The sequence below is a fragment of the Palaemon carinicauda genome, chromosome 31 (assembly GCF_036898095.1).
Source record: "Palaemon carinicauda isolate YSFRI2023 chromosome 31, ASM3689809v2, whole genome shotgun sequence".
Lineage (NCBI taxonomy): Eukaryota > Metazoa > Arthropoda > Malacostraca > Decapoda > Palaemonidae > Palaemon > Palaemon carinicauda.
Window position 1 is genome coordinate 41081468 of NC_090755.1, and position 27306 is coordinate 41108773.

The 27306-nt window shown below is 41.7% G+C and overlaps 1 protein-coding gene across 1 annotated transcript; it reads right to left on the reverse strand.

The window, feature by feature from the left end:
• Positions 1 to 23725: 23725 nt before the first annotated feature.
• LOC137624701 (tigger transposable element-derived protein 1-like) lies at positions 23726 to 25091 on the reverse strand. The gene is made up of 2 exons (XM_068355655.1): positions 24786 to 25091; positions 23726 to 24274 (listed from the first exon to the last, which is right to left on the reverse strand). The coding sequence occupies exons 1-2, from the start codon at positions 25089 to 25091 to the stop codon at positions 23726 to 23728; spliced, it is 855 nt and encodes a 284-aa protein (XP_068211756.1).
• Positions 25092 to 27306: the final 2215 nt, after the last annotated feature.

Genomic DNA, 27306 nt, shown 5'->3' on the forward strand with positions numbered 1-27306 from the left:
TCCAAAACAATCTATTGGGACGCCTTTCCATATCCTAAAATAAAACAAAGAAAACATTTTCATCTTTTCAATTGAGCGTCTGAAAGAATTGATATAAAAATAAAAATTTTGACCGGGTGTCACCGGTCGCTTGCTTTTGACATTACCCATAGTCATAAAACAAAACACAGTGATTCGTTATCAATTCATGGAGATAAAATGTAGTATTCTACACCTATACTATGCTGATGAACGCATTATAACTCCAACCTCTGATAGGTATTACCTCTTACTACGTGTTTCCTGTTTTCTACCTTGTTTCTTCTTTCTACCTCTTACCTCCTACATCCTGCATTCTTATAGTTATACCTCCTACCTCCTTCATCTTTTATCCTACATCCTATATACTTATGCCTCCTACCTCCTACCCTCCACATCCTACCTTCTACCCCTTACATCCTATCCCCTATCTTTTACCTCCTACCTCCTACATCATACCTCTTATCTCCTACCTCCTACATAACATCTTGCCTCTTACCTCCTACCTCTTACCGCTTACCTCTTATAAGTGGTACATCACTTAGCTCCTACCCTCAACCTCCTATATCTTTTATCCTACACCCTAGATCTTTATACCTCCTACCTCTTACCTCCAACCCCCTACTTCCTACCATCCACATCCTACCTCTTACCTCTTACCTCTTACCTTCTACTTCCTTCCTCTTACCATCTACTTCCTCCTTCATACCATCCACATCCTACCTCTTACTTCTTACCTCTTATCATCTACTTCCTACTTCCTACCATCCACATCCTACCTCTTACCTCTTACCTCTTACCTCTTACCATCTACTTCCTACTTCCTATCATCCACATCCTACCTCTTACCTCTTACTATCTACTTCCTACATCCTACCATCCACATCCTACCTCTTACCTCTTACCTCTTACCTCTTACCATCTACTTCCTACTTCCTATCATCCACATCCTACCTCTTACCTCTTACTATCTACTTCCTACATCCTACCATCCACATCCTACCTCTTACCTCTTACCTCTTACCACTTAACTCTTACCTCTTATCTCTTACCTCTTACTTCCTACCTCTTAACTTCTACCTCCTACCTCTTACCTTCTGCTTCCTACTTCCTACCTCTTACCTCTTACATTTTACCTCCTACCTTTTCTACACATTTTCTTTTGTACCCTTCCTCTCGCATTTCTTAACTTTCAACGCTTAATTCACTAGCCTACCTCCTACTTCCTACCCGTTACCCGTCACCTCTTACTTACCTTCAGATTTACTTTTACATCTTACCACAAGCCTTATTTGTTTGCCTAAAAATTTGTTTACCTTTTACCTCCCTTACCATCTACCTCGTACCTCCTACATCCATTCCTTGACCGCCTATCTACAACTTATGATAATTTTTTACCTATTAGTATTACGTCCTAATCTCTACAATCAACCGCATTCCCCCTCATTATAATATACATCAACATGGACATCTATCAAGTAACTTATCGTTCCTACAAGACGTACCTACATGCTACATGCTACCGTGTTATCTACATTAGTCTTTAACGCCGATTCCTGTGACTGACATGAAAAATAAGTCAATTACCATTACTACCTTCTCTCAAAAATTGGCAACTCCTCGTCATGACTCTGGGTAATGTTAAAAGCAAGCGACCAGTGACACCCGGTCAAAATTTTAATTTTTATATCAATTCTTTCAGACGCTCAATTGAAAAGATGAACATTTTTTTTTTGTTTTATATTAGGACATGGAGAGGCGTCCCCAGTCAAAGGTTCCAACCGATTTATTGGTTTTAGGTTATATATCACTCTTTATTTGTGCAAGCGTATTAATTGAGTAGTTGAGAACTAAAAAGAGACCAAATTATTAGTAACATAATCTCAAACAACAAACACGGCTGGTTATTTATCTGAGATGCAATATATACAAAACAATTATTTACAATTTGAACCAATATACACAGCGTAGCAAATACAATAAAATAAAAACAACAAATACAATAAAATAAAAACAACAAATACAATATTAAAAACAGTCCTAATCGAGAGCGCCTGCAGCAATATCCATTTCAAAGTCGTGAAAAGTTATAAAGTTTATAGCCGATGCAGCGTGTTGCAGTGTGGATCTGTTATGTAAGTGCTTGCAGTCACAATGCATATTCGGCACGCTTGACACTAGTGAAGGTTTAGCAAGTTTACTAGCGCATATTCGACAACATCTAGGTAAGTCAGTAGCCGTGACGTAATTTCATCGTTATTACATTACTGAACTGCCGGCTGCCTCAAATCTCGTACAGTCTCCCACTATTAGAAAGTCTAGATCAGCCTTGTTTTTCTAGGTTTAATTACTAGTTTTTAAGAATCCTTTTGTGGCAGAATAGCCTTTATTTTGTATGAGAATTTGTTTATGTTATCTTTGAAATTTAAGTGTTTAAGTGTAAAGTGCTTAATTTAACAATTCTGTGTGGTTAGGCGCCTCCTCCCCGGTTGTTTATATTATCGAACTATCGTTTTAACGATTGTTTTTTTTTTTACATACGAGTGTTTATGAACGCGACTTGATGTCTGGACGTTGGTGCTCGGACAGAATTTAGTTCGGGCTTGAGCACTCGCCTGATAATATACCTCGAGCAGCATAGTGATTTGGACTCTGGATGACGATTGTTTGGCAACTTATTTGGACGATTCTTTGGATTACGCTTTTGATCCTTACATTGATCTGTTGTCTGCAGGTGCTCTTGTCACCTGCGACTCGAGCCAGTTCTGCCTTTCCCTGACGAGGAGGACTTCCCAGGGAATTGGTGCACTAACGTCTCCAATCAGCTGCTGTGGTTTTGGGAGCTTGCAAGCTCGTGAGGTGGCCAGTAGGGAGGCTGACGCCAGGTAAGACATAGAGTGTCTGATTTTCGTTTGGGATTGCTTGCCCTTTATGGTTATGCCCTGGCGTTCAGGACTTGCCCTGATAGCTGTTAGGACCAGTGAATGACGGCCCTAGTGTTGTGTCTCCTCTGATTCATCCACTGAAGTGAGGTGAACTATCTACATCCTTTGCATCATTTGATCTTCTATATATTGTCATATTTAAGACGTGACTACATAATATCTTCCAGTATGTCTATTATAGACAAGGTTTTGTGTTCATTAGTTTTGTGTTGATAGGTAGGATTTATGATGGTTTTTCTGGTTTTATTTACTCCGTCTTCCTTCTTTCTTGTAATTAGTATTAGGGTTATTTTTTGTTCTGGCCAGCCAAATTGTTGGATCCAAGTTTATAATTGATATTTCTCTTGTCTTTGTTAGGACTTAGCTTCTTAGTTTTAGGGAATCCAGTGTGATTCAAAGGACCGTTATTTGTCCTTCCTTGTTATTAAATAATGTTATTTGTGGTTTTAACAAGGTTGATCTAAATTTTGTTATTGTTAAGTATTAAATATTGTTAAGTTTTCTTGAGTGTTTGTTTCCGCTGACCTTTAGCACTGAGTTACATTTATTACTGACAACAATTATAATAAGAACTTTTATAATAACCCTAAGGATTATAACAATTGGCGACCGTGACAGGATTGTTCTCAGGTGTACTCAGTGTTTTGGTCTGTGGAACAGCACTTTGTTAATTTGACAATATTTTCTTTAGTTGTAAAGTATTACCTTTCTCCCCTGCTAATTTTGGTGCAATGGAGGGTTTTGTGTTTGACCCCGCAGAGTTTTTAGGGTCAGGTGATTGTATAAAGCATCTGCCAGTACTAAATAAGACTTGTTTAGTAAGTTGTGCCCGGTGGTTGGGTATTCCGTTGAGGGCAGCGGATACGAAAAATCAATTGTTGGTAGCTGTTAAAAGTAAAGTTGCTCAAGGTCTGGCTGAGGCTGAACATTTGGTTAGGGAGTATGAAGTTTCAGGTAGTAGTGACTCTGAGCGTGAGGGTAGTATGATTAATGATGATGACAGAATAAGTGTTAATGGAGGTCTAACTCTATTTGAGGATCCTCCCCGGACAGGAACTATTTATGAAGGTCAGGCTAACTTGCCTTTGAAACTAAATGTTTCCACTAATCCATTCAATTCTGTAGGAAACCCTGCGCCAAAAGATCCTCAGGTTCCTGTTTGTCCTTTGGTGGAGTCCAAGGAGGACGGTGAATTTGATTTAATATGTAAACGGATAGAACTGATGAAACTGGAATTTGAAGAGAATGAGAGGGCGAGGCGGCATGAATTGGAGATGGCCAATATCAATTTAGAAATTGCTAGGCTGCAGGGCACCTCTAATCATTTTAGTACACCTCGGGGCAACTCACAGGATAAGTTTAATGTAGGTGCGGCCTTGAAATTGGTGCCAGTATTTGAAGAGTTGAATGTTCCAGAATTTTTCAAGGCTTTTGAACGTGTTGCCACTCGGTTGTCTGGGCCCCCAGAAATGTGGACTGTACTAATTCAATGTAGGTTGGTGGGCAAGGCAATTAGAGTGTATAATGCCTTGGAAGAAGGTTTTGCCCGTGATTACCATAAGGTTAAGGCTCTAGTCCTCAAGGCATATGATTTGGTTCCTGAGGCCTACCGCCTTAAGTTCAGAAATTTTACGAAGCAGGCCTCCCTTACTTATGTGGAATTTGCTAGGCTTAAGGAGGAAAAATTTGATCATTGGTTTAAAAGCCGCCAGGTGGTCTCTTTCTCCGCTTTGAGAGAACTCATGCTTCTAGAAGAATTCAAAAGGTCATGTAGTAAGGAATTGAAAATTTATCTAGAAGAGGTAAAAGCTTTTAATTTAAGTAATGCCACCCAAATTGCTGACGAGTTTGTATTGACCCATCGAACTGAGTCTGGTAGTTTTGGAAATAAAGATGTGAATTTTCAATCTGCTAGGCCAGTTAATTTTCAGAGGTTTGGCTCTTTTGTGAATACTCGTGGGCAGGGTAACCCACCAGATAAAAATCCTAAGCCTGATAGTAACCAGGGAAAAGACTTGAGTGGACAGGACACTCGTGTCTTTTCTGAAGATAATAGGTTTGGTTCTAGCCCAGGTAATATGAATAATAGAGGTAGGGGGACTTGTTTTTGGTGTAATAAGCAGGGACATTATCAGGCACAGTGTTATGCCAGAAGAAGGTACCTCCAAAGGAATAATAATAATCCTGTGTCACTAATATCTACTAGTAAACCTGTTATCAGCGATCCCGTAGTTGAAAACCGTCCAGTAGCTAACACTAGTAATGATGGTAGTAGCAGTAGTCAGTCTTCTAGCAGAAAGGAGGCATGACTACTTTATGATAAATATATTTGGCCTGGTAAATTAATATCTACTTCTAAAACTGTTGGTGTGAAATTTTTGAGGGACACAGGGTCAGCTCGGTCTCTGGTTTTGAAAGACTCTTTGAAAAATTTAGCTGAGTATACAGGAAATTTTGTTGTTCTGGGAGGGTTCCCGAACACCGTTGTTTCGGCTCCGTTAGTGGAGGTCAGATTGTCTTTCCCTGGTTATGATAAAGTGACAGAATTAGCAGTTGTTGAGTGTCTCCCTATTCCTGGAATTGACGGCATTTTGGGTAACGATATGTTAAATACAAAAGGACAAGAGTTGTTCCCCATATTGTCTGTGCATGCCTGTCCTGTTGCAGTAACAACCCGGGCAGCAGTAAAGGCTGCAAATTTAATTGATAATGACGAAGATTTAATCTTAAGTAGTTTAGAGGTAGACATAGAGAGGCCCGGGTCTGTAGATAGTAGTGGTAATAGTGTGGTTAGTAATGTTTTGAGACCTGATTGGGACAGGTCTTCATTTATTGAAGCTCAGAAAAAGGAATTTAATTTTGATTTGGGTGACACTGCAGACTTGACTAAACCCAGGTTTTGTGTGATCAATGGTTTACTATACCGGATTAGTCGTCCTTTAACTGATAATCTGAGCAAGACGTCTCGTATTGAACAAATTGTTGTCCCATCTCAATTCCGTAGGTCTGTCTTGAGTCTTGCACATGATGATTCTTTTTCTGGCCACTTCGGTGTATGTAAAACTTTTCGAAAGTTGGCAGAATGTTTTTGGTGGCCAGGATTAAAATCATCTGTGAAACAATTTATTAATGAATGTGAGGTTTGTCAAGTGATGGGGAAACCCAACCAAATTATTCCTAAAGCTTCCTTAAATCCAATTCCTGCGATAGGTGAGCCTTTTGTGGAATTAGTTATCGATGTGGTTGGGCCTTTGCCTAAAACTAAGTCTGGGTTTACCCATCTCTTGACAATTATGGATAGAGCATCTCGATTCCCTGAGGCCTTCCCAATGAGAAGGATAACCTCTAAGGTTGTATTTGACAAACTAATTGAATTCTTTCCCAGGTATGGTCTCCCTCGTACTATTCAAACTGACTGCGGTACAAATTTTACTAGCAAGGTATTTAAAGGTAAATGTGCAGAACTGGCCATTCGGCACAAGACCAGTATACCATATCATCCAGAGAGTCAGGGCCTGGTGGAAAGGTTCCATCAGACCCTTAAATCTATTTTGAAAAAATATTGTTATGAACAAGGGGAGGAATGGGATAAAGGGCTTCCCATTGCTCTCTTTGCTCTAGGAAATCACCCAAATTCTTCAACTGGGGTAGCTCCTTTCGAACTGGTATTTGGACACAAAGTACGTGGGCCTTTGGATATTTTTCATGAGATACTTGAGACTGATCGAGGTGGGAATGCAAACGTAGGAGACTTTGTGGAGGACTTGAGGAAAAAATTATCTAGAGCCTGGAAATTTGCCAGAGAAAATTTGGCTAGTTCTCAGGCTGCTATTTTGATAGGAAATCTAAAGCACGGTCGTTTGAGCCCGGAGAATTAGTTTTAGTTTTAAGTACTGACTCTGACAATTTCCTTGAACCAAGATATAAGGGACCCTGGAAGGTGTTGAGGAAGTTGTCGGTGGTGAATTATGAAATAGAGGCTCCTGGGACCAAACGGAAGTGCCGAATATTCCATATAAATAGGTTAAAACTCTATACTTCTAATAGAAATGATCCTATTGCTATTGTTTATGAGCCTGTGGTTGAAAGCATGGATTTACCTTCAGAGGATTTGGAGGATTTGATTTGTCAGGTGTCTTCTGATGCTCTTTATGATAATATTCAAAATTTAGAAGTTTTGAAAGAAGGGCTGGGGCATCTGGAGATTGCTCAAAGGAGGGATGTAATTAATTTAATTTCTTCTTTTCCAGATTTATTTCGGAATTCTCCAGGTCGAACTAATTTTCTTGAGCATGATGTAGACGTGGGTAATGCTTCTCCTGTAAAACAGAGTCCTTATAGGCTGAATCCCATTAAGAGGGATATAGTTGATAAGGAGATTAAATATATGCTGGAACACGATCTCATCTAACCTTCCGTTAGTCCCTGGAGCTCCCCGATAGTCCTGGTCAAGAAGTCCGACGGAAAGTTCCGTATGTGTGTGGACTACCGTAAGGTTAACACACACACTAAGAATGACTCTTTTCCTTTGCCTCGGATAGATGACTGTCTCGATCACATAGGGGCTGCTAAGTTCATTACGAAATTGGATTTATTGAAAGGGTATTGGCAGGTTCCCCTGTCTGATCGAGCAAGAGAGATCTCTGCATTTGTAACTCCCTTTGGGCTTTACGAGTGTAAAGTAATGCCCTTTGGGATGAAAAATGCCGCGTGTACTTTCCAGAGGCTTATGAATAGGGTCATTTGTGGTTTAAAGGGAACTGAAATTTATATCGATGACTTGGTTGTATATAGTGATGATTGGAGTACGCACATGGCGAGATTGCGTAAGGTATTTGAGGCCCTTAAACTTGCAGGTTTAGTTATTAATTTAGCAAAATGTGAATTTGGTAAGGCAAAAGTGTGTTATTTGGGTCACGAGGTTGGTTTGGGTCAGGTGGCACCTAAACAAGCCAACCTTGAGGCTATTGTGCATTTAAAGAGACCGTGCAATGTTAGAGAGGTTCGGCGAGTGCTGGGCATGACTGGTTATTATCGCAGATTCGTACGAAATTTCTCGGACATTGCTCAGCCACTTACCAAGTTGTTGGAGAAAGGGCAGAAGTTTATGTGGTCTCCTCAGTGTAAGGAAGCGTTTATTAAACTTAAGATGGTATTAGTATCTAATCCAATATTGACTTCTCCTAATTTCCAGAGACCTTTTATTATTGTAGTAGATGCCAGTGACATAGGTATTGGGGGTGTCCTTTTTCAAAGGAACGATATAGGAGAGGTTCATCCTGTATCATATTACAGCCGAAAGCTACTAGCCGCCGAGAGAAAATATTCCACCATTGAAAAGGAGGCCCTCGCCTTGGTGCGTACTCTTGTGCATTTTAAGCCTTATGTGACAAATTTTTCTTATCCCATAGAAGTATGGACAGATCACAACCCACTGGTTTTCATCAAGCGCATGAAAGGCGCCAACCAGAGAATTTTACGTTGGGCTCTGCAATTACAAGAGTTCTCGCTTATGATTAAACACGTTAAGGGATCGGAGAATCGAATTCCCGATGCCCTTTCAAGGATAAAGATTTGATCACGACTTGGCCCCCCTCCCCTCGTCCTTCTCGTCTCTTCAATTGGTTTGCGTTATTCTTAGATGAGTATGAGGGTGTTTTTCGCTGGGAGTTTGGTTTGTTAGGCATTAGGTTTTCTTAGTGAGGTATTTTATAATTTGTCTGTTTTCTTTTGAACCAAAGTAAAACCTGTACTGACCAAAGTGTGGGCGGTCATACTGTGGTAGTGTCTGTTATGTGTAAACTCAATGTTATTGGCTGAATTTGAGACAGTCAGTGTCTGGTGGTTAATATTTGGTGCTAAGTTTACCATATGGTTTATTTTTCATTTATGTTTTCTCTATTTTTTAGGCTGGTACATTTTCTTTGTGACAATTCAGTTTTTAAAATTCATTAGTTGTAGTGTTGTTCATGAGAATTCTTATTTCAGGTTTCACCCTAAGACTTTACTTTGTCTTGAGAGTGATGCGTTAATCATTTTCTCTTTACAGGTTTCAAGTTTTGTATAAAAAAAAAAAAAAAAATTATTGGAATTTTTTGTTTTTGTTTTTGGGGAGGAAGGTATTAGAAAGTCTAGATCAGCCTTGTTTTTCTAGGTTTAATTACTAGTTTTTAAGAATCCTTTTGTGGCAGAATAGCCTTTGTTTTGTATGAGAATTTGTTTATGTTATCTTTGAAATTTAAGTGTTTAAGTGTAAAGTGCTTAATTTAACAATTCTGTGTGGTTAGGCGCCTCCTCCCCGGTTGTTTATATTATCGAACTATCGTTTTAACGATTGTTTTTTTTTTACATACGAGTGTTTATGAACGCGACTTGATGTCTGGACGTTGGTGCTCGGACAGAATTCAGTTCGGGCTTGAGCACTCGCCTGATAATATACCTCGAGCAGCATAGTGATTTGGACTCTGGATGACGATTGTTTGGCAACTTATTTGGACGATTCTTTGGATTACGATTTTGATCCTTACATTGATCTGTTGTCTGCAGGTGCTCTTGTCACCTGCGACTCGAGCCAGTTCTGCCTTTCCCTGACGAGGAGGACTTCCCAGGGAATTGGTGCACTAACGTCTCCAATCAGCTACTGTGGTTTTGGGAGCTTGCAAGCTCGTGAGGTGGCCAGTAGGGAGGCTGACGCCAGGTAAGACATAGAGTGTCTGATTTTCGTTTGGGATTGCTTGCCCTTTATGGTTATGCCCTGGCGTTCAGGACTTGCCCTGATAGCTGTTAGGACCAGTGAATGACGGCCCTAGTGTTGTGTCTCCTCTGATTCATCCACTGAAGTGAGGTGAACTATCTACATCCTTTGCATCATTTGATCTTCTATATATTGTCATATTTAAGACGTGACTACATAATATCTTCCAGTATGTCTATTATAGACAAGGTTTTGTGTTCATTATTTTTGTGTTGATAGGTAGGATTTATGATGGTTTTTCTGGTTTTATTTACTTCTTAGTTTTAGGGAATCCAGTGTGATTCAAAGGACCGTTATTTGTCCTTCCTTGTTATTAAATAATGTTATTTGTGGTTTTAACAAGGTTGATCTAAATTTTGTTATTGTTAAGTATTAAATATTGTTAAGTTTTCTTGAGTGTTTGTTTCCGCTGACCTTTAGCACTGAGTTACATTTATTACTGACAACAATTATAATAAGAACTTTTATAATAACCCTAAGGGTTATAACACCCACAGATAACACCGAAGAATTTGCCGCAGTATTAACAGAATAGCTTATGAAGCTAGGAGATCTGCAAATACCACGGGACCAAACCTACACAATCAAAAGGTCAAGCAGCTTTATATACGTCGTTAACCTAATAAAAGTAAAATACCTGAGCAGCTTGTTCTGGCATCAAAAAGTAAGCCATACCTCTTATCTGAAATAGCGTGTTATCTCTCATGTTACCTTACCCCACAAGATATTTGATAATAAGGTAAATTCCAGCATAATCTAGGCAACACCTAAGTTCAGATTTTCAAAATCTTGTGTCGAACGTCTCTCTAACTCCTTAAGAGACAGAGCTAATGAATATTATCGTAAGCAGAAGAAGGAGTCGTTCAATAACAAAGATCACATGACTTCGGATGTGACATCACGTGATTATCCGAACCATCATAGCAATAATCTAATACTATGGTTTTAAAATTTGGAATCGAACGTCTTTGTATCTCATATCATTCAAGGGCCGATATGCAAGCCTTCACGCTGGTATACTACTTCAAACCTATGTCACGTGACCTTACCCCACGCGACCATCTAAATGCGTCCGCAAATAGCCTAGGCCACAATTTAAGTTCAGACCTACAAAACCTAGGGTCAAACGTCTTTTTAGCTGATTCAGAGGCTGAGAAACAAGCATTGCCGTTATAGTACCTTTTGAAAACTCATGTCACCTGACCCTACCCCACGTGACCACCTGGTCACATCCGCACATAGCCTAAGCCACCCCTTATAAGTTTATCTTCAAAACCTGGGGTCAAACATCTTTCTATCTTATTCAGAAGCGCGGAAATAAGCTTCCCCGTTTTTGCTTTTGAAGCGTCTGTCTCTATATCTACCTATCTATCTATGTCACGTTACCTTACCCGATGTGACCATCTAAATGCGTCTGCAAATAGCCTAGGCCACAATTTAAGTTCAGACCTACAAAACCTGGGGTCAAACGTCTTTCTAGCTGATTCAGAGGCTGAGAAACAAGCATTGCCGTTATAGTACCTTTTGAAAACTCATGTCACATGACCTTACCCCACGTGACCACCTGGTCACATCTGCATAAAGCCTAAGCCACCACTCATTAGTTTATCTTCAAAACCTGGGGTCGAACATCTTCCTAGCTTATTCAGAAGCTGAGAAATAAGCTCCCCCGTTTTTGCTTTTGAGGCGTCTATCTCTATATCTACCTATCTATTTATGTCACGTGACTTACCCCACGTGACTATCTAAATGCGTCCGCAAAATGCCTAGGCCACAATTCAAGATCAGACCTACAAAATCTGGGGTCAAACATCATTCTATCTGATTCAGAGGCTGAGAAACAAGCATTGCCGTTATAGTACCTTTTGAAAACTCATGTCACGTGACCCTACCCCATGTGACCACCTGGTCACATCCGCGCATATCCTAAGCCACCCCTTATAAGTTTATCTTCAAAACCTGGGGTCGAACATCTTTCTAGCTTATTCAGAAGCTGAGAAATGAGCTTCCCCCTTTTTGCTTTTGAAGCTTCTATCTCTATACCTACCTATCTATCTATATATAGAACACTGAATGTTTATGCAAAATATGCCATATTTTGGCATATCTTTGACGTGATATCTCTTGCCCATTAAAAGATTGGGACTTGAACTTTCAGGATCGCCTAGAAATAATAAGAAAAGGCAAATCGAGTGTAGAACAAGGTTTTCCTGCCTCGACTGCCTTCAAGGCTGCCTTAAACCCTTTCTCCATAAATGGGAAGGCACGGGAAGAATCAGCAATGAAGGAAGGATACTTCTTGCTGAGAGCTGGAACTTTGGAACTAGAGAAGGCCCTCTCTTTCAAGGTTTTGGTAAGCAAGGCTTGGGCCTTGTGAAGGTCCAGAATGATGACCTCTTTCGGCTCTGTTTCTTCTTTGGAAGAAGGTTCCGTCCTCAGGCAGACGTAACAATCCGGATAGGCCCCTTTGCTGGGCCAGAACTCCACATCATCTACTAGGACGGTACCCAGTTTCTCGGAGAGGAAGATCTTCCCGCCTGACATCGGCATGTGCTCAGCATACCTCCAAGGATTGATATAAAAAAAAGCGGGAAGTTCTTTGATGTTTAGCTTCTTGGGGGCTAAATGCGTAGACACGAGCTGGTGCATTTCAGTCTGTAGAGAAGCCTCCTTCTCGGACGACTGCTTTTGCATGTCCTGGAACATGGACAAAAGCGAATGCAGCGTATTGGTGATCGATTCTAGCTGGGGAGCAAAAGAAGAAGTCGACGGAACAGGGCCAGCCAACGTAGCCGAAGAAACCGAAATCGTTTCGGCTTTCTCTTCGTTGCCTTCAGGAGGAAAGATAGTTTCTTGCTCCAGTTCTTCCACTAGGAGACTACGTTCAGTCTCCTTGAAGACACCTGACATGTTGTCTTCTAAATGGATGTCTTCCAAGGCATCGGATACATCAGATTCTACAGGAATCTGGACGAGGGGAATCTCAGGTTTAGCCTGGGGAACAATTGCATCTGAAGATGCCCTAATGAACAGACAAGCCCTCATCTGCTCATTAGGAAGATATGGGCCAGAGGTGTTCTTCTGAAAACCTCTGACCCATTTTTGCAGCGTATCTTTTGCTGCATCCCTTGACTCTGTGGACTTCTGATCATCAGAAGCCTCTTTTACCAGTTTCTTGCTGGTACATAACTTTGGGTCCTAATACTTCAGAGATCCCTTCGTAATTGCGCAGCGCGCATGGGTCCTGCACATATCATGGCCGCAGAAGTTCTTACTACGGACCTTGCAGAAATGGTTCCCGCACTAAGGGTGCTCCTCCTGTAAAGAAAAAAAAGCATGTAAGTATTCGGTGAAAATCTCAGATTTCATCATACAGATTCATAAATTTTTATTTAGCTTAGGATAGTGTAAGCTAGAAAAAGGGAAAGACACCCACATGTGCCTCCTGTCCAGCCTATTGTTATGACCTCCTCCAATATTGAACAGTAAATTCTTGATGAATTATATTTGAAGATAATATCCTTAGATATAAAGTGTAATCTTAACACTATCTTCCAGGTTCAATATTGGGAATTTTTTAATAATGGATATCAACCATTAATTAAGCAGAGAGAATCGCTTTCTAGATGTGGTGGTCTCACAATAGGTTGCCCATGAAGCACCTTGAAGGTTGGAAACATTTTTGTATAGGCTACAGTACAGACCATTGCCGTCAGTACTGTGTGCCTGCCGGCATATGGGCTATTGAAGGTATGTACTTCCACTGCCGGCAGCCAGTTGGGTTTCCGATCAACGGTACCCCATGGCAAGTGGCGGCAGAGCAAACTGACAGCGGACAGCCGTGTGAGATGGCTGCTGGCAGTCAGCCCAGTGTTGATGAAAGAAAAAGAACAAGCGTGGATGGGGGGAAAACAAAGGCTCTGCCTTGCAGACCTTCATCCAGAATGAGGGTTCATATGGAAGGGGGAATATATTCGGTCTTCCATCCTACCATAGCCCGTCAATATTGGTAGTAGAGACATGGAAGGCAGTCCAAGGGAGGACTGAAGAACATTCTAGAGAAGGAGGAGGATTACTGCTGGCAGCAGGGAACCTCAAGCCAATTCCACAAACTACCTATAGGGTCGATTGTAGAATGATGGCCAGGATGTGTGAAAGCTAGGCCAACACCAAATGACAGCAGGGGAGGGGCAAGGGTCCTGTAGGTGAGGTAACACCTAAAAGGCACCTAACCTAATAGATTCTGATCCGTAGTAAAGACAACCTTAATGGCCGGGGAATTCAATTCCCCAAGTTGGGTTAGTCTGATAAGTGAGAAAAAGGCACACAGGTCGCTGTCTCAAGGGGGGAACAGAATCTAGTGCCGGGGGCCCTAGGCAATGGAAGAATTCAATTCTTCTGCCTAGGATCTGCCAGCACAAGACTGTCGGCTGGGCCATGGCAAGGAGGAATTATCATATAACGCCTCCAGGGTATGACCTTGGGAGGTCTAGCCTCCTGCATAGGCAACCTAACCTGACTTGGGAAATCATTTCACCAAGACGGACGGTTGTCAATGACAGACATTCTACTCTGATGTCCCGTTCTAAGCTCAAAACCGATTCAGTGGTTGAGAGAAAGAAACGGGAACACCCTAGTAAAGAATTGCCAGAACACAGTTCAAGGCAAAGCCAACTGGAGTTAGTCTAGGCTAGTCAGAGGGAAGAGGAATTGCTCTTAAATCTTGCAAGGAGATTGGTATCGACTTAAAAGGTAAAGGAGGTGTCAGTCTCCACTTAGAAGATGATACAAGAGCAATTGGGGACATGTATGAAAGTATACTAAAGCCCCTAGGCTTGAAGCCTAGGCGCAGTAAGAATCGGTCACCGAAACTCTCTCCTATACTATCTTGGAAGAGGAAAATTTTTATGCAGTAATATCTTAATTGTATAAAATATTGCCCGAGCTTCAACAAAACTCTACCAGGAAGGTTATATCATGCATGAAGTGTGTAGGTGCGTAGGCTAGGAAGCCTAGCACTCGTGGGGCTTGATCATAATCCTGCTAAATCCACAACAACAAGGGCATATTAAAAGAATTCCTAGCTCAATTGCTAAATAGCTAAAAGTTATTAAAGCGATGCCGGGAAAGTCGTTCTGGGTAACTAAATGTACCTGCAGAACGACCGCGTCCATGACGCCCTCCGGCTGGCAACAGCTTTTGTTACGTTCATTACGATCTTATTGCTAGGAAAAAAACTGGCAAGAGCTTACATTTATACAATTCAAAGATAGTACTTATCTTTCCAGAGGCAGATGAGGCTGGGGAAGACATCATCGAAGCAAATCAATCCAAAATAGCGAGAGATAACACGAGATAAACACTGGTCTAAGGCGCTAAAATAGAAAGAATGACTAGATGGCGCCGCGCAGAGGCGGGCTGGCGCCCAATTACAGTAGAGTAGTAGTGTTGCCTTAATAACAGCTCTCCTATAATTCTTGCCACTTTCCCCTCTCGAAGCGTAAACGCTATTAGGGGTGTGGATAGCTATGCGATGTGTCAAGAATACGTCCTCTGATATAATGCCATATCCCTTTTAAAATATATAAGGGATACTCACTCCAGGAGTTAGAATTCTGGATACCTTTAGTAAAATTCTCTGGGATATATCACTGTAGTAAAATATAACCAAGGAAGCTACTAAGAAGGAACTTCCATCAGGATGACATGGCCTGAGCCCAAAAATTCTGTTCTTTTTCCTATTCACTCCAATCAAACTTTCCTTCAAATCTTTCGATAATATAATTTTTACACCATTTGTTCCTTCCATATTTGCTACCTTGTAATAAAATTTACAGCCTTCGCCAAGTTCTATTTCTCCATTTCTCTTCCACGTGGTCTCCTGCACACACAGCACTACAATCTTCCTTCTCTCCATGAGGTCAACCTACTCACGCCCTTTTCCAGTCATTGTCCCCACATTCAGAGTTGCTCCTCTCATCCTCTCCCCAGATGTTTTCCTCTGAGCTTGCCTTTTTAACCCGGCCGCCTATGACTGTGTACCCCTTGCCGATTTTTCGGAGGGATCAGGCGAGGTCCCAACGCATTGTCTACGAGGGACGCCCTAGCATTAGTTCTAATCTCACAATCTCCACTGACCATATTGGTTTTGACTAATTTTTCATGGCCAGGTGCCTTTCCTGCTGCCAACCCTCCCTATTTACCCGGGCTTGGAACCGGCACCAAAATACTGTGGACCTCAACTTTATATTAGGGAACAGTTTATAGAAAGACTTTAAACCCATGACTTGCCCCCTTGTCTATCTGGAACATGAAATATTTCCAATTTACCGACACCTCAAGATTTGTAGCTTGTGACGAATTCATGCTTATGCAACAGATTTAGTGTAATTACAAGAAGTTCTCTTGAAGTTCCTCGTTATGTCTCAAGCAATTTCTGCTCAACAGTATATACGCCTCTCGCTCTACATGCACGAGCTAGATGCCCAATATGTTTACACTTACAACACTCTGACTAGCCTAGGCTAACTCCGGTTGGCTTTGCCTTGAACTGTGTTCTGGCAATTCTTTACTGGGGTGTTCCCATTTCTTTCTCTCAACCACTGAATCGGTTTTGAGCTTAGAACGGGACATCAGAGTAGAATGTCTGTCATTGACAACCGTCCATCTTAGTGAAATGATTTCCCAAGTCAGGTTAGGTTGCCTATGCAGGAGGCTAGACCTCCCAAGGTCATACCCTGGAGGCGTTATATGATAATTCCTCCTTGCCATGGCCCAGCAGACAGTCTTGTGCCGGCAGATCCTAGGCAGAAGAATTGAATTCTTCCCTTGCCTAGGGGCTCCGGCACTAGATTCTGTTCCCCCCTTGAGATAGCGACCTATGTGCCTTTGTCTCACTTATCAGACTAACCCAACTTGGGGAATTGAATTCTTTACTACGGATCAGAATCTCCTAGGTTAGGTGCCTTTTAGGTGTTACCTCACCTACAGGACCCTGGCCCCTCCCCTGCTGTCCTTTGGTGTTGGCCTAGCTTTCACACATCCTGGCCATCATTCTACAATCGACCCTATGAGTAGTTTGTGGAATTGGCTTGAGGTTCCCTTTTGCCAGCAGTAATCCTCCTCCTTCTCTAGAGTGGTCTTCAGTCCTCCCTTCGACTGCCTTCCATGACCCTACTACAGTACCAATATTGACGGGCTATGGTTGGATGGAAGACCGAATATATTCCCCCTTCCATATGAACCCTCATTCCGGATGAAGGTCTGCAAGGCAGAGCCTTTTTTTTTCCCCCATCCACGCTTTTTCTTTTTCTTTCATCAACACTGGGCTGACTGCCAGCAGCTTGCAGCTGCCAGCAGCCATCTTAAACGGCTGTCCGCCGTCAGTTTGCTCTGCCTCCACTTGCCATGGGGTACCGTTGATCGGAAACCCAACTGGCTGCCGGCAGTGGAACATCTGCCGGCGACCTGCCGCCCCATATCTTGAAGGAAGTACATACCTTCAATAGCCCATATGCCGGCAGGCACACAGTACTGACGGCAATGGTCTGTACTGTAGCCTATACAAAAATTTTTCCAACCTACAAGGTGCTTCATGGGCAACCTATTGTGAGACCACCACATCTAGAAAGCGATTCTCTCTGCTTAATTAATGGTTGATATCCATTATTAAAAAATCCCCAATATTGAACCTGGAAGATAGTGTTAAGATTACACTTTATATGTAAGGATATTATCTTCAAATATAATTCATCAAGAGTTTACTGTTCAATATTGGAGGAGGTCATAACAATAGGCTGGACAGGAGGCACATGTGGGTGTCTTTCCCTTTTTCTAGCTTACACTATCCTAAGCTAAATAAAAATTTATGAATCTGTATGATGAAATCTGAGATTTTCACCGAATACTTATACGCTTTTTTTTCTTTACAGGAGGAGCATCCTGAGTGCGGGAACCATTTCTGCAAGGTCCGTAGTAAGAACTTCTGCGGCCATGATATGTGCAGGACCAATGCGCGCTGCGCAATTACGAAGGGATCTCTGAAGTATTAGGACCCAAAGTTATGTACCAGCAAGAAACTGGTAAAAGAGGCTTCTGATGATCAGAAGTCCACAGAGTCAAGGGATGCAGAAAAAGATATGCTGCGAAAATGGGTCAGAGGTTTTCAGAAGAACACCTCTGGCCCATATCTTCCTAATGAGAAGATGAGGGCTTGTCTGTTCACTAGGGCATCTTCGGATGCAATTGTTCCCCAGCTCAACCTGAGATTCCCCTCGTCCAGATTCCTGTAGAATCTGATGTATCCGATGCCTTGGAGGACATCCATTTAGAAGACAACATCTCAGTTGTCTTCAAGGAGACTGAACGTAATCTCCTAGTGGAAGAACTGGAGCAAGAAACTATCTTTCCTCCTGAAGGCAACGAAGAGAAAGCCGAAACGATTTCGGTTTCTTCGGCTACGGTGGCTGGCCCTGTTCCGTCGATTTCTTCTTCTGCTCCCCAGCTAGAATTGATCACCAATACGCTGCATTCGCTTTTGTCCATGTTCCAGGACATGCAAAAGCAGTCGTCCGAGAAGGAGGCTTCTCTACAGACTGAAATGCACCAGCTCGTGTCTACGCATTTAGCCCCCAAGAAGCTAAACATCAAAGAACTTCCCGTTTTTTTTTTATATCAATCCTTGGAGGTATGCTGAGCACATGCCGATGTCAGGCGGGAAGATCTTCCTCTCCGAGAAACTGGGTACCGTCCTAGTAGATGATGTGGAGTTCTGGCCCAGCAAAGGGGCCTACCCGGATTGTTACATCTGCCTGAGGACGGAACCTTCTTCCAAAGAAGAAACAGAGCCGAAAGAGGTCATCATTCTGGACCTCCACAAGGCCCAAGCCTTGTTTACCAAAACCTTGAAAGAGAGGGCCTTCTCTAGTTCCAAAGTCCCAGCTCTCAGCAAGAAGTACCCTTCCTTCATTGCTGATTCTTCCTGTGCCTTCCCCTTTATTGAGAAAGGTTTAAGGCAGCCTTGAAGGCAGTCGAGGCAGGAAAACCTTGTTCTACACTCGAGGAGTGTAAACCCTTTTCCCTTGCCGTACCATCTGACAATGCAGACTGGAAGGATGTCTATAACACCTTCTCAGTCGGGAAGCTGGAGGCAGACATTGCCTGACGTCAGTTCGGTGAAGACCTCCCAAAGTTGTCGGACTTTCACCTGCGCAGGGAGCAGGATACCAAAGAACGACTTGCCGCCTCTATGTCTCTACAAACCGGGTTAGAGACGATGACAAGTGTTCCCGAGACCCCAGATATGTTCATGGTCTTTGCCAAAGCTCATTTGGCAACGGTCACCAAAGACCTATATAATTTCTTTAAGGCCCGCCGGGCTTGCAGAGAGTTCGTGGTCACCTCAGCTGCGGTGAGACACGAACCAAGGAAGCTGATAACCTCCAACATCTGGGGAAAAGACCTCTTCCGAAGTGAAGTGGTTAAAGAGGTCGTGGACAAAGCCACAACGGAGAACAGGAATCTCCTCTCCAAGTGGGGCTTGTCCTCCAAAAGAAAGTCTTCCGCTGAAGAGAATCCCCAGCCAAAAAGGAAATCAAAACGACCCAGAGTGCCCTCTCGTCCTCGACAACAACAACAGCTCCCCGTGGAAATGGTGCCCCAGACGGTGGCACAACCACCCACCACTTTCCAGCTGGTGCCCCAAGCAGTGGCGACTCAGTCGCCCGTCCTCACCCCAGCCTTTGAAAGGCAATCGACGACCTTTAGGCTGAGGTCTCGAGGTTCCTTTCAAGGATCCTCTAGATGCCCCTCTAGAGATAGGGGCAACAGAGGTGGACGTGGCCAAGGAGGCAAATCCTCCAACCAACACTCCAAGTGAGATGCTAATGGTAGGAGGGAGACTTTTCTTCCGGGATTGCTGGACCTTCGATCCCTGGGACCACAGCCTAATCAAGAACGGACTGGGGTGGAGTTGGAATACAACTCCACCGAACTTCCCTCAATTCTTCCAACACTCAACCCCCATATTGGAAGAATACTTTCAGGAACTCTTAGACAAGAGAGTTGTAAGGAGGCCAAAGTCCATCAAATTCCAAGGAAGGCTATTCTGTGTTCCGAAGAAAGACTCGGAAAAGACCAGAGTCATTCTGAACCTTTCACCACTCAACAAGTTCATAGTGAACTACAAGTTCAGAATGCTGACGCTTGAAAACTTAAGGACCCTTTTGCCCAAAACAGGCATTCACAGTCTCCATAGACATGACGGATGCGTACTGGCACGTTCCAATCAACCGTCAAGTTTCCCCCTACCTATGATTCAAGCTACAAAAAAGACAATACATCTTCAGAGCCATGCCCTTCGGTCTAAACATAGCCCCAAGGGTATTCACCAAACTTGCAAATGCAGTCATTCATCAAATACGTTTAAAGGGAATTCAGGTAGTAGCCTACCTGGACGACTGGCTGGTGTGGGCAGCATACAAAGAAGAGTGCACGCAAGCATCTAAGGAAGTGATTCAGTTCCTGGAACACCTAGGATTCAAGATCAACTTGGAAAAGTCTCGACTATCTCCAGCTCAGAAGTTCCAGTGGCTGAGTGTCCACTGGAACTTACAGTCACACTGCCTCTTCATTCCATCAAAGAGGAGAGAGATAGCGGGATCTGTCAAGAGACTCCTTCAATCCACCAGGATATCAAGAAGGCAACAGGAGAGAGTGCTGGGGTCTCTCCAGTTCGCCTCAGTGACAGATCCAATATTGAGAGCTCAATTAAAAGGTGCATGAGGAGTTTGGAGAAAATATGCATCAAACGCTCGAAGAGATCTAAAAAGACTGATACCTAATCGTCTTCGATCCCTCCTCAAGCCATGGTCGGAGGCCAAGTATCTAAAGAAGAAGGTACCCTTACAACCAACTCCACCGTCAGTCAACGTTCACACGGATGCCTCAAAGGAAGGGTGGGGAGGCCATTCTCACCATTGGAAAGTCCAAGGAGCCTGGTCTTCCCTCTTCAAAACCTTCAACATCAACTTTCTGGAAGCCATGGCAGTTTTTCTTTCACTGAAAAAACGGAAACTTCGCTGCTCAATCCACATCCGACTGGTATTAGACAGGGAGGTTGTAATGAGATGCCTAAATCGACAGGGCTCGAGATTGCCTCAAATCAATCAAGTAATACTGGCCATCCTCCGGCTAGCGGAGAGGAAGAGATGGCACTTTTCAGTAGTTCACCTTCAAGGGTTCCGCAATGTGACGGCGGACGCACTATCCAGGTTCAACCCGATACAGTCAGAATGGTCCCTAGACGCAAAATCATTCACATTCATCCTACACAAAGGCCCAGGATTGCAAGTAGACCTCTTCGCAACGAGCGACAACAAGAAGCTACCCCAGTATGTAGCCCCGTACGAGGACCCTCTAGCGGAAGCAACGGATGCAATGTCCCTAGATTGGAATAGATGGTCCAAGATCTACCTGTTCCCTCCAACCAACCTTCTGCTGAAAGTCCTCAACAAACTGAGATCCTTTCACGGAACGGCAGCAATAGTGGCCCACAAGTGGCCCAACAGCGTCTGGTTCCCCCTGATAACGGAACTACGCCTGAAGCTGATCCCGTTGCCGGATCCAGTTCTGACTCAACAAGTGCAGAAATCGACTGTCTCAGCTTCATCACAGAAAACCCGGAACCTTCATCTCATGATTCTCTTACCTTAGCAGTCAAGAAAATGTTTGGGATTTCAAAGGACAGTATTAACTTCTTAGAAGAATACAAGTCAAAGTCAACGAGAAGACAATACGAGTCTTCCTGGAAAAAATGGGTCACCTTTGTCAAGGCAAAGAAACCAAAGGAGATTACTACGGATTTCTGTTTATCCTTCTTCATCCATCTCCATGAAAAAGGGTTAGCAGCCAATACGATTGCCACGTGCAAATCTGCCCTAACCAGACCCGTGCTGTACGCCTTCCAGGTAGATTTCTCCAAAGAAATCTTCAACAAGATTCCAAAAGCCTGCGCTGAACTTCGGCCCGCAGCCCCTTCTAAGCCCATTTCATGGTCTTTGGATAAGGTTATTCTCTTAGCATCAACCTTGAACAACGAAGATTGCTCTCTAAAAGACTTAACTCAAAAGGTGATATTCTTATTTGCACTATCCTCAGGAGCCAGAGTCAGCGAAAAAGTGGCCCTCTCGAGGGATGATGGCCACATTCAGTTCACTGAAACTTTTTCCGGACCCAACGTTTCTCGCCAAGAACGAGCTGCCCGCTAAGAGGTGGGGTCCCTAGAGAATCTGCCTTCTGAAGGAAGAAGCATCCCTCTGCGCAGTGGAAAGCCTAAAGGTCTATCTTTGTAGAACCTCAGACTTTAAGGGAGGTCAGCTTTTCAGAGGAGAAACATTAGGTTCGACATTATCCTTGAAACAACTAAGGGCGAAGATCACCCATTTCATTCGCAGAGCGGATCCAGACAGTACACCCACAGGTCATGATCCGAGAAAAGTTGCTTTGTCTCTAAATTTCTTTCAAACTATGTCGTTTGAAAGTCTTCGCGCTTACACTGGATGGAAGTCGTCCAGGGTCTTCTTCAAGCTCTACACGAAACAACTACAGGAGATCAAACATTTTGTGGTGGCAGCAGGTAGTGTACTAAAACCTGCCGCTTGATCTCTGCGAAGAACAGTGCACTATTTGAGACTTGTAGTGAAGGGTGTACATGATAGACTCTTATGGTGTATCATGTTGAATGATGTGTCTAGTGTATGACACTATAGACTGTTCTAATTACACGGGTGACATTAAGCATAATAGACTGACACATGTGCCATGCATATTCGTATGCAAGTGTTCCTGTAACAACAGAATCCAAAGTGAAATATTCCATATTTCCCATAGAGTGGCTTGTGTTTCCTTTTTAGATGAAACTTTATAGAATTTTTCTATTAATATTAAATATGCTTTTACACAGATATTTTCAGCGAAAAATGTGATTGATTGTAAATGTTACAACTGTGATTTCTATATTCGATTGTAATAAACAATAGTAGGAATCTTTGCGTCTCATTTCGCCCCAAATATACTAAACCATTCAATAAAGGGTGTCAGAGCATTTTTTTATCCTCTTAATTTTGGAAAAATATTCAGAACTAATGTTATTACTGTTCCAAGCAAACATTCTTCAGATAATTTGTTATGCTTTTAAGTTCAGTCACTGGTATTGACTGATTGTACTAACTTTTTTACCTCAATGAATTAAGGTTTCCTTCACGAATGTAAACCTGTCTATCTGTCTCTATGAACAAACAGCCTCGGGAGGTATCTGTAACCTATACAGATCAATTCCATTCAGAGTACAAACTATTCTTCATGTATATGAGGACACTAATATACAAACTTGTTTGCTAGATTGTTCCTTGAACTCACAATCCTCGGGTTTTTTCCTAGAGTCTTCCCAGACTCTTCCCTGTAGGGAGCAGGAAGCACTGACATAGTTCAAGGTTAGCTGAATGATGTATAACGGTAACATCAAGTGTCTCTAGGTCCAGACGACCAAGGAAAATTTATCTCGAGATGACTGGCACTATTGAAAATCCACAGATACATTAATGCTCTGTTATACCTCCATCAGGAAGACATGGCCTGAACCCAAAAAACGGATTTTGAGCGAAGGTGAGGTAGCCATGTCGTCCTAATGTCCCCACCCTCTTTTTGACAAAGGATAATGAATCCCTCCCTAATATACTGTATCTGTAACACCTAAGTAACGCTACAAAGAATGACTAGATGGCGCCACGCAGAGGCGGGCTGGCGCCCAATGACAGTACAGTAGGAGTGTTGCCTTAATAACGGCTCTCCTATAATTCTTGCCACTTTCCCCTCTCGAAGCGTAAACGCTATTAGAGGTGTGGATAGCTCTGCGACGTGTCAAGAATATGTCCTCTGATATTATGCGATATCCCTTTTAAAATATATATGGGATGCTCGCTCCAGGATTTAGAATTCTGGATACCTTTAGTTAAATTCTCTGGGATATATCAGCCTTATCGACAACAAGACCCATGGACCTCCCGATTGAAATTATTTCCTCAACATCTCCCTCAGGGGCAGAATCTTCGGTTGAGGGATTGAAACCTTTAAAGTCTCGTTCTGCTACAACAGCTGGCCACAGTTTCATCCATGAGGAGTTCAAGGTGCGCCGTGAAACCTCATTCCAAGCTGTGTCGATCGTCTTCAGGCATTGAACGATGTCAAAATGCCCCCTCCAAAATTCAGAGAGGGTGAGATGAGTGCTTTCGGTCACTTTGAAGCATCTTTTGAACAGATGCTTCGTGTAAAGCTTCTTGAAGTTGGCAATCACTTGCTGGTCCATAGGCTGGAGGAGAGGGGTGGTGTTTGGTGGCAGATAGAGAACCTTAATCAAGGAGAAGTCAGGAGGGTGAGCAGGGGCACTGTCCAGTACCAGGAGACATTGGAGAGGAAGATCGTTCTCTTCTAAATAGTTTTTGACAGCAGGACCGAAGCAGACGTTTATCCACTCAATAAATATGGTCCTTGTGACCAAGGCCTTAGAATTAGACTTCCAAAATACCGAGAGCCTCTCCCTCGTGATATTTTATGCCTTGAAGGCACGAGGATTTTCTGAGTGGTATACCATTAGGGGCTTAATTTTTAAGTCCCCACTGGCATTTGCAAAAATTGAGAGCGTAAGTCTGTCCTTCATCAGTTTATGGCCAGGAAGTTTCCTTTTTTTCAGCTGTGATGTATGTACGGCGGGGCATTTTCTTCCAGAAAAGGCCAGTTTCATCACAGTTAAACACTTGCTGAGGAATGTAGCCTTCTCTGGAAATTACGTTCTCAAACTTCTTGAGGAATTCTTCTGCTTCTTTCTTGTCAGAACTGGCCGCCTCTCCAAGCCTGACGACTGAGTGAATACTAGTCCTCTTCCTAAAGCGATCAAACCACCCATGAGAAGCCTTGAACTCTTGGGGGGCTTGCTGCGACGTTCCTTCGCCTCCGCCGTCTCTCTGGGCTTCCACGAGATCGGCAAAGATTGCACTCGCCTTGTGCGAAATTACCGATTGCGTGAGTGTATCACAAGCAATTTCCTTGTCTTTAATCCACAGAAGGAATCTCTCTATCTCATCGCTGATTAAAGTCCTTCCACTGGCTAAGACAGTCATTCCTTTAGAATACTTACTTGCTTTAATGGCTTCCTTATTCTTGATAATTGTACCAATCGTACATTGGTTACGGCCATACGTACTAGCAAAGGTAACGATGCGCGTGCCTTCTTCATATTTCTTTATGATCTCCAGCTTCGTTTCCATAGTAATCATCTTCTTACTTCTGCCTTTAACCTCACTAGCAACCTTTGGACCCATGGCTAACGAATTAAAGCTATAATTAAGCACTAAAATGCACAAAAAATACGATATCACAAGCACTCACAGGAGATCAAGTCTTTACAAAACGCACACGAAATTCTGAATTGAGCGCGCGTATGAAAAAGAGAGAGAGAGGCAGCTTCTCTCTCAGGCATTGTGGGAGGGATTCCGGCCAATAGCGTATCGGCATTTTAGTGACGCCGTGACGCCTTGACGCCGACCAATAGCAGATGCCGTAAGGTGGGGAAAATGTCGTAACGAGGGGATGAAAAAACATTGTATTCCATACCGTAACGTGAAAAAAACGTAAACTAGGGACTCCATACCCCGAGGTACTTCTGTATATATATATATATATATATATATATATATATATATATATATATATATATATATATATATATATATATATATATATTTATGTACGTATATATATATATATATATATATATATATATATATATATATATATATATATATATATATATATATATATATATATGTATGTATTTATATATGTATGTATGTATGTATATATATATATATATATATATATATATATATATATATATATATATATATATATATATATATATATATACGTATATATAAATATATATACGTATATATATATATATATATATATATATATATATATATATATATATATATATATATATATATATATATATATATATATATTGTATGTATATATATACACATATGTAATTCTATATATGCATATATGTAAATATATATATATATATATATATATATATATATATATATATATATATATATATATATATATATATATATATATATATATATATATATGTATCTATGTATGTATGAATATACAGGTGTTTCTTCTTGGGTTAAAAAAATAATCTCATTAGAGATTATTTTTTACATGAAATATAAAGATAAGTACATTACCGTGTAATAAAGATCTTGATTCTACAGTATACAAATGATTTGCGTCTCCCTTTTGTATATTATTATTATTATTATTATTATTATTATTATTATTATTATTATTATTATTATTATTATTATTATTATTATTATTATAAACTGATCAAGCCTAACAAACCATGATGGACTAACACAGTCTGCCGGAGTGAGTGAAGAAGGTTTGCATGGCTCACAAAAATGAACTAGCGATACATCAAACGCTACTCCAATGGACTTATAGTATATTTGCCAATTTCTGCCCAGATTGATTTTGGGAAATAAATTGGAGAACATAATTTGTATGGAAAAGTGAAATATATCCTGACAGGGCTGTTCTTTAGACTTATCACTCAGGGTACCAATTGCCCTTTGATAAATCTTTAATTCTAATTTGCTAGAGTATTGTGTTCTAAAGGCCACTTTGCATCTCTGGCAAAAAATAGTTAGTTTTTTTTATCAATATCTCCCAAACTAATTACCTGATCAAAATGGTACTCTGACACAACACTCTATAGACCTGCCACTAATTTTTCATACCCTAATGCATTGGTAAGTCTCGTTAATTAAGGCGTTTACTCTTGTAATTATAATGCCCAATTCAAGTGAATCGGGTGAGTAGTTTAAGCAATTCAAATACCTACTCTCCCCCATCCCTCCCTTCTCCTTCCCTCCCTCCATCTAGACCCTCCGCGTATCCTCCCATTAACCCCCTTTCCTAGTCTCTCCAGCGTCGCTTTATATGTTGGATTTCTTTTTTATAATTGCTCTTAACATTACATGATATTATTGTATTTCGCAGGGGGTATAATGAGTTCATAGCCGTTAGCCTCTTCATCCAACTTGATGAACCTGCCCGGAGGTCTTCTTCAAACTGTGGAAATAAAGAAACACGTTTTCCAAAGAGAGGATTGATGAGCTTAACCTCCTTGAAAAGTAGAGTAGATGTAATCAAGTGCTATATAAGTTTATCAAACATTCCACGGTGTATTTACTCATTTTACCATTAATAATCATAATTTGGGTATAAGCTGTGGTTTGTGCCAAAGCAGTTTGTTGTCTCAGGGTTTGTTTTACCGAGGAGATTTTTCCATCATATTCATGACTGGCATGTTAAATTGCTCCCGTAAAAGCACTAATGCATTAGTAATATGTCTCCATTCCATATACAAAGTGGAACAAGCTAGCAATAAACTAAGGATTACTCTTATTAACAGGTAGGAAAAATTTCAGATTTTTTGTACATACACAATAACAC

Excerpts from the sequence above, each read along its gene's own strand:
- LOC137624701 (XM_068355655.1), bottom strand. The coding sequence starts at position 25,091 with ATGGGTCCAAAGGTTGCTAGTGAGGTTAAAGGCAGAAGTAAGAAGATG. Across the intron at positions 24,275-24,785 it reads GTGATACACTCACGCAATCG|GCCTTGGTCACAAGGACCAT; the intron begins GTAATTTCGCAC and ends TCTAATTCTAAG.